This window comes from Copidosoma floridanum, unplaced genomic scaffold (genome assembly GCF_036245765.1).
Source record: "Copidosoma floridanum isolate Cflo_tuat_1 unplaced genomic scaffold, Cflo_Japanese_pri ptg000004l, whole genome shotgun sequence".
NCBI lineage: Eukaryota > Metazoa > Arthropoda > Insecta > Hymenoptera > Encyrtidae > Copidosoma > Copidosoma floridanum.
The window spans coordinates 31,716,334-31,729,953 of NW_028321881.1; the positions used below are offsets into that span (position 1 = coordinate 31,716,334).

Here is a 13,620-nt window from a genome sequence, read left to right on the forward strand (position 1 = left end):
TCTTCGTGAAAAGGCTACACACTAACGAGTGGACCCGATGCAATATTGCACAGTGGGTAAAAAAGCACTTTTTTGGTTCAAAATTTTCTAGGGATCACAATTTTAAACGATTATTTTTTTTATTTTCAAGGTGAGATAATTTGCAAGACGTCTGTCGAGGCTAGTTTTTAATTTTCATCCTTAAATTTATTTTACCTTACCTAAAATTTCCAAAAATGGCAAAGCCCGTTGAATCAAACGTTATCATCAGTTGATAGTTTTGTTTTTTAAATATACCAGCACAATATCAAAGGTATAGTATATTTAAAGTTTGTTTGTGCTGTATGCATTGTAATAGTAAGTAAATTTAAGATGGCGTACCAAAATAAAATAATTTTCCGAATCTCACTGAAAAACATTACTCGGGGATTTTTGAGGTTGCTGATTACGAATCTGCTACCGTAATTTGCAAAGATAACGGATCCAATATAATGGATCAAAATAAATCAAGTTCCCGAATCTCATTTAAAATAATCACTCGTAGGTTTTTGAGGTTGCTAATTACGATTCTGTAATATTAAATTCAACAAATTTAAGATTGTGAGAAGACTTGGATTTTGTCTGTTCTCTACTCTAGAGACGACTTGTAAATCTTGTTGGAGCGTATCCGGGTGAAACGACTGTTGTCCTTCTTAGCTGGTAAATCGTCGATTGGGCTTGTGGACCCACCTCGTTTCTCATTTGACTCCCCCGTTACATCTCTTCCAGATTCACGTCTCTGACTACATCTTCAAAGTTGTTTCTGTCCCTATTCAAATTCTCTATCTCTTCCCGTTCACTAGTCGTATTTAGCTGGAACATAGCATTCCTTCTATTTCTGCCGGGTTTTTGTGATAGGGGTGGCCAAAGCAGTTCTAACCTACCTGTTGGGTACAATTGATCTTCTAGATGGGACCATTTATTCATTGGATTGTTATAATGACGCTGAATGTAATATCTCACGAGCCTATCTCTAATTTCTGTACACGGTTCCAGGTACACTAGGTTAAAGTCTTTTAAATATTCCCTTACGTGTTCTATCGATAGTGCCTCCACTGTCCGTTTGATTACTTGCCCACCTTTTATTGGGTCCAATGATGTCAACTCATCTCCTAACTCAAAACTTGTATTGAAACTAAAGTCCAAATCACTATTATTGAATCCCATTGTGATATACCCAGTACACTCTAGGGGCAGAATCGACAAAAAGAATGTAAACAGAGAGAAAGAAAGAAAACGAATAGAGAGAGAGAGAGAGAGAGAGAGAAAATGAAATTTAGTAATGGTTGAGAAAAGAGAAAGGAAACAAAAGATAGTTCTTCTATTAGAAGAAAAATTTGATGGTGAGAAAGAAAGAAAGAAAAAGAAAAAAAATAAGACAAACCTATGAAAGAGTATGTGTGTTGAATAGAGGAAAAGGAGAGAAAGGGACAACGCAATTTTTTTTTTTTTATTATGGGAGAAAGAGAGAAGAGAAAGAAAAAAGTTTTATTTTCTAATAGGCATAGCGGTAGGGGCTGTCGGTAGTGGTAGTAGCTAACGTATAAATATACTCATACATACAAATAATTAAAATTTTCATAGCATGAATAGAATCGTTAAAAAAAGTTAATATTAATGGTAATATGCAAGCTGGAACAGATTAAAATGTGTACTGTGCATATTTGTAATCTGCGTATATTGTGTGTATGTACAATATTTGAAAACATGTGCGCTACAGTAGCAGCGTTTTGTTTCAACAATGGCCGCCAGAGTACCGAGAAAGTAGTCGTCCCGCTCCTCTCCACTAAATCCCTTTACGCGGAGAGAACGGTGTCGAGCGCTATTTGTAACACGTTAGCCGGGGATTGCGATCAACATGTATTATTATTACTTTTGTTCTCTAAGGGACTTTTACCGTGTTTTTATTTGGGAGGGGATCGGGTTATTATATGTAAGGTGCAGCGTTGAATGCAGCAACAGGTAGTATCGTATAGCTAGCAGATCTGAATAGCCCTTTTTTATGTATCAGGAAGTATTCCCTAATACTACACACACAAAGGCACTATCCTGTTGCAGCTGCACTCAGCGCTACACAGAACGAATGGAAACACAAGACAATATATGAATTGTAGAAGTTGATGTATCTTTATGAACAACAGTCCCTTTAATTACAATCTCAACGCAGCACACCACAAAGGCGATGGTCCGTGTGACGTGACTTGCTGTATTGATGCGTGACACTTCCCGTTTTACTTTTACGTTGTAATTACGATAGGGGATTCGGACTGACTCTATAATTAACAAGGTAGGGTAATTGGGACGACCACTTTCACGCACTACTACACATAGCACCAACAATAGATATTTTCACATACCAGGATATAAACTCCGGTGGAGTGCTTCTAGATGCCTCCGGCAATGTTACCCGCGTCGAGGGCACCGGAGAACCTGGGTGACCGTGTGAGGGCTGGTTCGTGTGTGTGTATGTGTGTGGGTGTGGGTGTGCGCGCGCGTGTGTGTGTGTGGCACTGGGTCTCGGCTTCACGACGTCGCAATAACTCGGCAGGCGAGAGTCTGCTGAGGCCGCGCCGCGCTGTTCCGGTGCTAACCTCGCAACGAGCTCAAGTGTCGCTCTTATCCTGCCGCGTAGGCGCACCATATGCTATGCAAGGATGTTCATCACACATAGATTTTTTTGACAGATATTATTCAAGCATCAAAAATGTACTAAAAATACCGCAAGAAATAAAAAAAAAAAAAATTGCAGGTCGTTCAATTGTACCCTCTTTCACATGTTTAATTTAAAAAATTTGCAATTTATTATGTAACCTTATAGAAAAATCACCTCAAATTACATTCATAAGATCTGTATAGTCCCCCCAATTTTCGTTTGTATGAGAGATTACAGTTGGACAAACCTGTTTCATTTTTAAATAGATCTATATACATTTTTTTTTTTAACAACAAGTAGGGATCAAATACTTATGTTTACAAATCAAGACTTATGTAACATTAAAGAACTGTTTCGAAAAGAACAAATTCACTAAGGTGATAATTTTCGAAAAATTCTTCCAGACGTTGAAAATACGTAACAGAGTTACAATTCTCATTCAAAATAGTAAATGAAAATGTAGAATCAAACTTTACGGCTATTGAAAGTATAGAAAAGAGATCAACAAATTTATAGTTAAAATGTAAAACTGTTTGTAATCCCAAAAAAAAAAAAAAAAAAATTAAGAAAGACGACAGTTTAGGAATATTTGGTAATGAGTCAGATTTAAATCTAAACAGAGAAATTTTTACAACACATAGTAAATATATGAATTTTAAAGATGAAACAATAAAAAAAATTAGTGATTAAATTGCTATCTATATTAATCTTTTCTTCCGATTATAACTATTCGTGAAGTAATGTACCTTATAAATCGAATTTCAAAGGTGGAGTGGTGTAAATAATGAAATTCAACATCTAAATTATTGCTTTTCTTTTCTTTAAAAAAATCCCCTTATTTTACACAGATAATTTCATGCTGCTTCTTTTTCGATGTAAGAATCCAAAAACGTTGACGTACAGTTAAAATCATAAAATTATTTACGAATAAAAAGTATGTAAACGAAAGAAAATTTGATTTAGTTGATTTACCAATAAGATAGATTAAAGGTATTTCAACATTATATAAATTATTAATAAAAGCAATTTTGGTACGTAAATTCTTTTAGTAAATATTTTAGTAAATATTTCACCGTTTTAATACGGCAGCTACAGGACCTGTCAAGGTGGGTACCTTAAGCACATAACAGGGATAATAATACAGCTATTTTTACCTACATGCTTCCGTTTTTTATTCTCTAATCGTGTTGAATTAAGACTATGAACTGATAAAAATTTCAAAAGTGCAAGTATTTTTTCCAAATCTCTGTCAAAATGACAGATGTATATCTTTACTTATTTTAGGAGTATAAGTGCCACACTCGTTTCCGAATAGAAATGCTTTTGTTACAAATAAAAAAAAAATATCCGTCTGCTACGAGGTTGTTGCCTTTACTTTCGGTTGCAGAATTAACTTCCACGCTCAAGGCATTACAACATTTTCCTAAGTAATAAATACAAATTTTAAATAGAAGGTTGTGCTTCTCACTGACTCCTAAAATGATTAGTCATTTTTATTGTTGGAAAGTAAAAAATCTTATTTGCTGCTTGGAAAGAAAGCACAGTATTATCTTTTGGATATCTGTCAACCCTGTTTACGGCTAAAATGGCAACTAAAACCTAGGAAACCTAGGAGGGAATACTATACTTTTTCCCTTGGAGCATAACGTATCGTAAGTGAAATCTGAATCTGTACATGCAGTTTAGCAATACACTATCATTAGCGGTCATAACCTATGATATGTTGTAAGTAACGTGATATTACTGATATTTATATAGAAACTGGGTGGATAGATTAAAATTTAACTGACTATACTACTATGTATCAGATGTTGAAACTTTTTATTATGATCGTTTATAATGATCGTTCATTTTCAGGAGGAAATGTTTGGGTTAAATCTATTAATACCAGATTATAAAATTATTTTAAATATATCTAAATCAGTAACTTATTGCATTACAGAAAAGACACTGAAACGTCGTGCCAAAAAAGAAAACACGAGCTGTAGCAGCAGTAGTAGCAGCAGCGTCATCAGCAATAGCAGTAGCATTATTAGCGTTGCAGGCAACGAGTCCGGAAATTCAAATGAACAACGCTTACCGCTAAAAAAACGTCACTATCACGTATTCAGCAACTTGCATAGTATTTCGCAGCAGCCACGACTCTTGGGTGAAGAGATCGCTGATATAGACGACGATGACGATGAAGATGAAGACGACGAAAATAACGATGATGATGACGACAATCATGATAACGATACTGATGATGACAATGGTGATGATGATCGTGGTGATAATGAGATAGAGAAAGAAGATCGAAGACATATAGAAAATCATAAAAACGTCCATGTGGAGAAACCTTGTTCGGAAAAATCTGATGCCGAGTCGATAACCTTTAAAAGAACAGATGTAAAGGATGTGGGGATTTCTGGACAGATAAAAAAAAACAAGCAATCAATAATTCCTGTTGTTATCGTTGAGAAAAAAAGGTTGAAGGAATACATCAACAGTCTCCCTTCTAAAAAAACTGGTAAGTAATAGCTAGTTACTTTTTAACTGATAACTTTTTTTACTTATGATAATGTAATTTTTTTTTTTTTTTTTTCTTACATAGAAATTACCGAATTAATTGCAAAAAAGTTGCAAAATTTAAGCGATTCGCAGCCAAAGCGAAAAAAAAAAATTGTCAAAGATTTGCGCGTGACAGTAACAAAGCTACCCGTTGACAATAACCATATCATCGATAAAATCGAAAAACTTGAAAAAATGTGCGCTGGTGATAAAACATTAAAATCTAGTGCTGAAAAGGCCCGAATAATTGAAAAACTAAATTTAGAGAATACTCTAAGTAGTCAAACAGAAAAAATACTCAAAGTTGTGACTCGATCATCTGAGCATAACTTACGCCCTGACCGCATAGCCAGAAACAAACAACAAAAAGAGGATAAGGATATTCATTGTAATAAATCTGGTAAAAAATACATTGAAATTTTTAAAACCATCAAAGAGGATGTTGATACAGCTAAGTCAGCTAAAAAAAATTCAGTAACTATGAATAACAAAATTACAAAAAAGGATGCAGAAATGAATAAAGTATCAAAAAAAGGCAGTGAAATTATTAACAAAGAAGCTAAAAATGATAATGAATCAAATAGAACTTCCGAAAAAAGTAGTGCTGAGATTTCCCAAGAATCGAATAAAATCATCGAAATAATAAAAAACCATAAAAAAGATACCGAACTTTTAACAAATGTATCGGACAATGAAACAAACATAAAAAATAGTGAAATCGTGCTCCATAGAACCACAACAAATAAACTTTCAGATGAGTCTGTTGTGAGTACCACTGCTACCACTACTACAAGTTCTATAGCCATGATGTTAAAAAAAAAGATTCGTCGCAAAAAAACGATCAATCGGACAGGTTTTCCGACCGTTAAAAAAAAGAAAAAGAAGCCAGCCACTATTACCACTGTCATGTCCAAAGAAAAGCTGCAAAATGTAATAAGCAACGAGCTTACTAAACAAGCTTTGGCTAGTGCTAGTAATTTTAATTTTCAAAAGACAAAGCTAGACATGAAAGATTGTAAAGTAATTGAAGCCGATAAAGACAATAGTGAATCGACAAAAAGCAAATGTAAAGAAGACAGTAAAGAACCTGTACAGAAAAAATTTTTCAGAAAAGAAAAACTTGAGAGTAAAAATATTGATGTTGATAAAGTAACAGATAATGGTGAATACTTAACTTTCGAAGAAGCAACAGTACGTTTTGTTGAAACAGACAGCTGTACGAGCTCAACTGTTGAATGTGATGGTAGTAAGCCTTGTGATAAACTCTGTCCAGTGAAGTACGAAAGGATACAAGATTCAAGAATGTTTGACGAAAATGCTACATTAGAAGAATCATTGGAGAGGTAAGAATGTATTTTTCAATTTCATTTGACTGTTTAATAGAATCATACGCTCAATTCTTACAACATTCACTAAAAAAATTAATGCCTAGATAGTAATTAATGCAGCTATCTTTTATTCAAAGGTGCAATCAAAGTCATAAAGTATCTGTACTAAGTGAAGAAAACATACGAAAGCTCGAGTGCTCGACATCGCACGTACGTGTGAAGCTCGAAGCTCACGCCTGTCTTCACCATCACAACCATCCCCACTATCATCTTAATCACAGTAATAATAACAGCAACAACAATAATAATAATGATAATAACAATAGTCGTTGGATGCGTGGTTCTTTAAGTCCATGTAATGCACTAACGATCAAAAACATCAAACGGCTGCGTAATGAGTATGATACGGAAAGCGATGCGCTCCCTAGTAGTGACATTGCCAGCGACGATCACGAAAAACAGGTATTTACCCTAATTTTAATTTGTTTTCACTTAGTATTATTCGGTAATGGCTTTGATAGCCCGCTCCACTAGTTAAGCCATGAGAGAAAAAATAATACTATGGTGCATTTGTAACCCACCAGAAATTTTATTGTTAACTAATATACATCATACGATGTTAACTATGCTGCAGCTCTATACCAGTGCTTGGTTTGTACATTTACAGTTTTAAAAAAATCGTCGTCTCAACTTTTTTTGTATTGTTTCCTGAAATCTTCGGTAATTGACTCTGATGGAAGCAGCAAGTAATTTTACCGTAATAGTTCTATATTTTTCCTTTTTTTAACGGAATGTTTGTATCGGTAAGAAATTAAGGTTTTTTAATACATACATATATGTTCATAAAAGATGACTTATGCGGACAATTACATGTATCGGAGGGTTATTGTATGAACACATTAGAAGTTATGCAGACGTCCACATAGTTCTACCATGTTATTAACACACATCTTAAAAGAACGTAAAGTCTGCATAAGTCACTTTCACCATTTATATATAAAAACGTTGCCTTAGTAAAAGATAATTGTGTCTACTTATTGTCCTCAAGTGGTCGATGATTAATTTCCTTATTCGGTGTTATGGAGGACGACTATAATTAAACTAATTCATTCTATATATATTTAAAATATCTCTCTTTTTTTTCTCTTTCTCTCTCAAGCTTTTGGGCAAATTTCAGGTTACACCCCTTATGTACCCTTATTCATCATGGTAAGTTGAGCAGAAGCAGCGGTGGTGTTGCTGCTTGTATTCATAATTATATATAATTTCGTGATGTTGCATAGTCGATTGATGGCAATATCTACTCCCTCTGACCGGAGTTTACGCTACTTGAGCTGTCTGTTTTGTACCTCAAGTTTCTTTGCGCTATTGTACATAACTCCCCCCAAGTGTGGTTTTTTGTGAGATGTGGATGTTACCCTCTCGACACTCTAAGGAGATCTGAACATGTATTCGACGATCAATACTATACTGTGCAGAATACTTCGCGACTTATTTGCAACTTTGGAATTTTCGGTTGCCGCATTCAACCTGATGTGTCATACAGAATGGTCTGATAGTACTACAGTATTCATTACATCTGCATCAGTGATCTGGACTTAGTGGAAAAAATTGTGTAGTCCAGGTCTCCCGGCGCCTTTAAGCATAATATTGTTTTGTTGTGAATTCATTGTACTACTAATATATGAATCTTAACCTGTTGTTTTTCGCTCCTTACGGTTCTTTGTTCTTGGAAATTTTAAGCTTGGTCTCGCGTTAGTTTGCTCAATTTCAGAACCTAGATGAGAAAGTTTAGTTTTGTACGTCTGCCCTTATAAACCTTTTTAGCATTTATGCACGTTTATTCTTCGATGCCGCATACTGCTCCAGAAAGCTCGAAAATCATCAAAATTCTTGCGTTACACGAATTTTCACTCAATCTATATCCATGTGTATTTAGGCCCAATTTGTTCTTTTTTTTCTTTTCTAAATAAATACCTACTTATATAGTGTATTTATTTTTAGGCCTTATTGTAAACGAGTACATATAACCTTCCTACAGTAAGGTACATTTTACATTAATATTTGTTATATTACAATATTGGTTACATGTTACATTATTGGTTAGAGAGTTTACATTATTAGATACAGCAATTTCTATTCGTTGGTACGGTGATAAAGTTACTTAGACCACCTCGGCAGCGAAGGATCTAAGTGGTAGACCGTTTTACTGCGAGAAGATCGCCCATGCCTTTACGAGGAGCATTGCGTGGTGAAAAAGTACGTGTAAAAACTCACTTGCTCGGGAGAGTTGCACTGGCCGGGAAACGAACCTTCAGTCTCCCGCTTGCCATCCCACCAACCAGCCGACCGAGCCACCGCGCGCTTCAATTTGTTTCTACAAGTATAACCTACAAGAATCCGAGTCCCTCAGAGGTGTAGCTACTTTATGTATACATTTAGATGACACACACGCGCGCGTGTATGTCATCTTATCTTACTGGCAAGTTTATTAATTGATTTTAAATTTAATTTTTAAGTAGCTTATATCATTGACATATTATCATTCATAAAGATGAAAGTATATGCACAAATATAAGGTCATATATATGCGGAGCATTGCACATCAACCGAAAAGTTTTTTCGAAGTGAAACTTCTATAACCGCGTATTAGAAATCTAGTAGTGAGTGAAACCGACTGTTGCAACGTAAAAATATCTATCCGGTTCTTGGTGGTGAGGGGAGAGTGGGGAGCGAGGCAAAGGCACGAGAGAAGCGCCCATGTACATCAGAGTAAATGTGTGGCGGGGAGAGAGAAAGAAAGAGAGAATTTTTAATTTGAGTTTGAATTTGAATTTATTAATAACATAAAGGGCTCCAGGCCTTGTTTTGCCTTGGCCAATACATGGAAATAAGATAACGGTTGGTCTTAGGCGCAAACCACAACCTACGAAGTTTTGCAGGATACAATAATAAAAGTAATTATAAAAATAGTAATACTAAAAATAAAAAAGAGAGAGAGAGAGCTGACACACGATACTTATTTAGAAACCAATTTATTATACAGCAGAAGGGCGAAGTATGTGTATATATATGTGTGCATACATGTAGAAACTCTTTCTGTATAGGAGACTTGTGAAGCTGGTGAATAATAAATATTACTATTTTGTAATCATTCGGGGCTTTAACGATTCCTCCTTACTTGCGGACTTATTCTCCACTTGAATTTTCATTTGCGTATTAATAGTTAGCGAGATATTTTCAAATAAAAAGTCGAAAAAGAAAGTCGTGCAACAAATGCAATGGCTTTGGAGTTCAAGCATTTTTTAATTTTATTTTTATTTGAAAATATGTAAACAAAGGTACAAATACGTGAGTTCGGAAATATTTAAAAAGATCATAGCTTTTGTCATTAAAAATTCAATTGTATGCGATAAGTATAAATAAATAGGCCTCTACGATAAAAAGTTACATAAAAATATCATCATTTAAGAAATATGTTAAGTGTACTTCTTATTAGCGGGGACTCGAAGAGCGTGGCACAATGACGCATTCAAAATATATTTTTTTTTTTTCTTGTAATGGCAATTAATACTAAAAGAGTGTCAAGATACGAACGCCTTGGCTTCATTCATGAACATCAAAATTTAAATTTATATTATTAATATAAATTTAATATAATAATAATATTATTAATAACATTAAAACCCAAATAAAAATCATATAACAATAAAGTAAATTGATGTCCCACAGCGTGTTTACACTTCAAATTTAAATTTCGCGCCGTCAGCCTCAAACGACTGTAATAATTATAGCCTGACTATATAAAAAATAAATTAATTAAATGAAAAGGATCTACTTGTCAGGCTTTTTTAAAATCCATACTGTTTAAATCATAAAATCTATAAAAAGTGTACTAACACTATCCGATTTCCAAAATACCGAGTTCAATAACTCACTAGTTGGAAGTTTCACTTCTGCCGGGAGTTCCGAGATCCACACATGGTTTTATTTCATGAAAATTTTTTATTTTTGTCAAAAACCTAAAAGTTTCGGTAGAGTATTATAAATAAAAGTAGCTTTAAAGCAAAACTTTTTAGAATTACGTGGCTAGTGTCATTTTCCGAATTTTAAATTAAAATTTTTATCTCAACATTTTATTTTCACATGTTAACTCATGTTCCCTTGCACCACTGATGCCAACTTTACCTGAGTTTGCGAGAAAATTCGTGGCCTATGACGTAAGTCGGCATCTCTGCACGAGGGAGCCTCCTTAAACGCCATATCTTACCGCAACATGCATTAGGTTCAATCTAGAAGTTTTTATTTTGATAAGATCCGTTTTGTCATTAATAATCAATAAAAAAGTCGTGTAGTTGGAGAGGGTTTTGTTGTAAGTAGTAACATTTCAATGACTTTGGTTTGAGTTACATAGGCGTTTACCTTAATGTGATTTAAGAACTTGAGTTAAATGTGGATTTCACAGTAAATAAATTTGGAAACATAGAGTAATAGAGCAAGATAAAATAACACAGATCTACTAAAAAAAATTTCTACTCTCTAGAACGAGACCACGTGATTTGGAAGCATTTCGTAGCGCTGAATATGAACTCGGGGCCCGTTTTTTGACATCACCTCAGAATTTTTTGATATTCCAACCTTAAAGTCTGAAAAACGATGTTGTAGGTGATTTTAAAGTAAAATAAATTCAAAACAATTGGTAGTACCCCAAATGAGATAAGGGATTCTTTTTTACATTTAGAAAAATGTTAATAATGATACTTTCGATTTCCCTAAAAAATTTTATTTCCAATTTTACTATTAACGTCTAAAGTCAATGTATGAATTTAGTCGAATACTCTTTTAAACGACACATCATTTTCGTATAATTACTGTGCGCATATAATACAATTATTTACACGTTTATGTGCATAGGTGTACACAAATATATGATATCTCAAGCGCGTGAAAGAGGATTTACCTAAAAAAACATTTATTGTTATTGGACCACCAGCAGACATTAAAATTCAGAATAGTGCACTAATGAACTCCCTGTTGTAAAAAATAAAGTTATTTTTAAATTGTTATGTACGCTTTTTCCCAAAAAAAACTGAATGAAAATTGTATTATATCATATTTAAATTTAAATACAACAATACAAACATGTGGCTGGAAAATCAATCTTAAAATTGTAATCTCTAAAAATATGCAAAAATTAGGGTTTTTTATACTCACGCTGGGTAGTTTCAATCTTTTAGGGGAGAACACTTAAGAAATTCAGAGTTAATCTTCATATCTTACAAAAAATAATTATTTCTTAAACTTCACGTATAGAACGTACCAATAAAATTTTCATTGATCAAATATATCTTTGACTGTACTTATATAAATTTTTTGCTCTTAAAATATTGAGATACGACAAAAAGAGTTTTTTTTCCTATGACTATTTCTTATTATGTCATTAATTTATTAGTAAATTTCTACATTATGTATAAAGTCAGTTTGTTTATCTATATTTATAAATTTAAAAAAACTTTTAACACAACGATAAAGCCAAAAACTTAGTAGACTAATTAAATTAAGTGATGGCAGTAAATAACAATTACTTAATAAGTGGAAACAAAAGTTAAAATAAAAATTTAAATTCAAAAATCGAAAAATGACGGTAACAATGTGATTTTGAAAGCTTTTGCTTCAAAGTTATTAGTTATATAATGCTCTACCAAATCTTGTAGCTTTTTGACAAAAAAAATTTTTTTATTAAAATAGGAACTTTTCGGTTGGTGTGGAATGCTCCGTGTATAAATGTACTTATTTGCGTGCATATACTTTTACTGTCATGAATAATGATATTTCAATGATATTATTTACTTGAACATGTTTAAAATAATTTATAAACTCACCAGTACGAATTTCTCGTATGAAAAATCCAGTTTCCATGGATTTTGAATATATATATCGAGTGGCTAAATTGATTGAAAATTTGGGTTACGCAAAGTTTTGATAATTTTTTTGACTTTTTGAATCACTATGCGCTGCGTGTACCTGTAAATGACAGATGAGATCTGGTCCCTTATTCGAACTCGCAACAAAGAATGGATGTGCTATCGTAGATCCTAGTGCGATATTTGTAGAATAGCATTTCGGCGTTTGCGCAAAAGGGTTTCGGTTCTGTCTAGAAATGTTCCCTACGCTTATAAAAGGAAATAGTGGTATCTTGTGTGCGCCTGATGGATCTGTGGAGATGTCTCCGTGGGCTTTGTTTGGCTACTACTTTTTTTTCAGAAATCCTACTTCTAATTTTTATTGATTCGTGATGTCTGTATAATTCTTTCCTTAGATTTTTAATCCTTTTGTGTGTACCTCACCTACATTACTCTCTAGACGCTTCTTCACCTTAACCTTATTTTTGCCCGTTGACTCGTCATTTCTTTCTTGCTGCTCCTTATTCTCTATATACTAAATTTATTTTTCAGGGGTACGTTATACAATATAAAGTTTTGCCTTCATTTTTATATAATGTACATCAAGTGTTTGATGCATCTAAACAGTATTTGTTGACTTACTCTTTACTGCTGCATCTAAATCCTGATTATCTTATTTGATCTCATATACTAATATTTCGTTTTTTTTGTATAACTCTAGGTTTTCAGTCTTTTCTACTCCTTGTTACACTTTTTGTTTACTATTAAACATCATATCCTCCGTTAGTCTATGACGTAAATTCTTTGCTTTGTTTCTTCTATAAGATGCAACAGAAAGTCTGGTAAAATTTTCCCAACCCTTTACTCGTACAGAACTCCATCATAAACTTGGAAAGATATTGTTTTTTCTTGTATATTGTTTACTCTACGAATTTATCTAAGGTGTCTATTTATTATTAGGCGATTTTTTTCTATCTAATTTATTAAGTTAATTTGCTATCATCAGATTCTTTTGTCACTTTTTTTAAACTAAATGCTGTAATTCATTATGCATCACACAATTTTATATAATTAGTCTTGAACAAGATGTATTTCAGAGATTACTAGTAAGTTTTTGACAAAACCTATAAAAACCTATAAAAATTTTTCTTATTATCACTCACTGCTA

The 13,620-nt window shown here is 33.4% G+C and overlaps 1 protein-coding gene across 6 annotated transcripts in view; it reads left to right on the top strand.

Moving 5' to 3' along the window:
- Positions 1-13,620, top strand: part of ash1 (histone-lysine N-methyltransferase ash1) — a 403,336-nt gene that overhangs the window by 205,704 nt on the left and 184,012 nt on the right. For all 6 annotated transcript variants that reach the window (XM_089595732.1, XM_089595729.1, XM_089595737.1 and 3 more), the window contains 3 exons: positions 4,614-5,180; positions 5,265-6,564; positions 6,687-7,011. In XM_089595732.1, the coding sequence (XP_089451858.1) occupies positions 4,614-5,180; positions 5,265-6,564; positions 6,687-7,011 (2,192 nt within the window). The remainder of the gene's footprint in view (positions 1-4,613; positions 5,181-5,264; positions 6,565-6,686; positions 7,012-13,620) is intronic.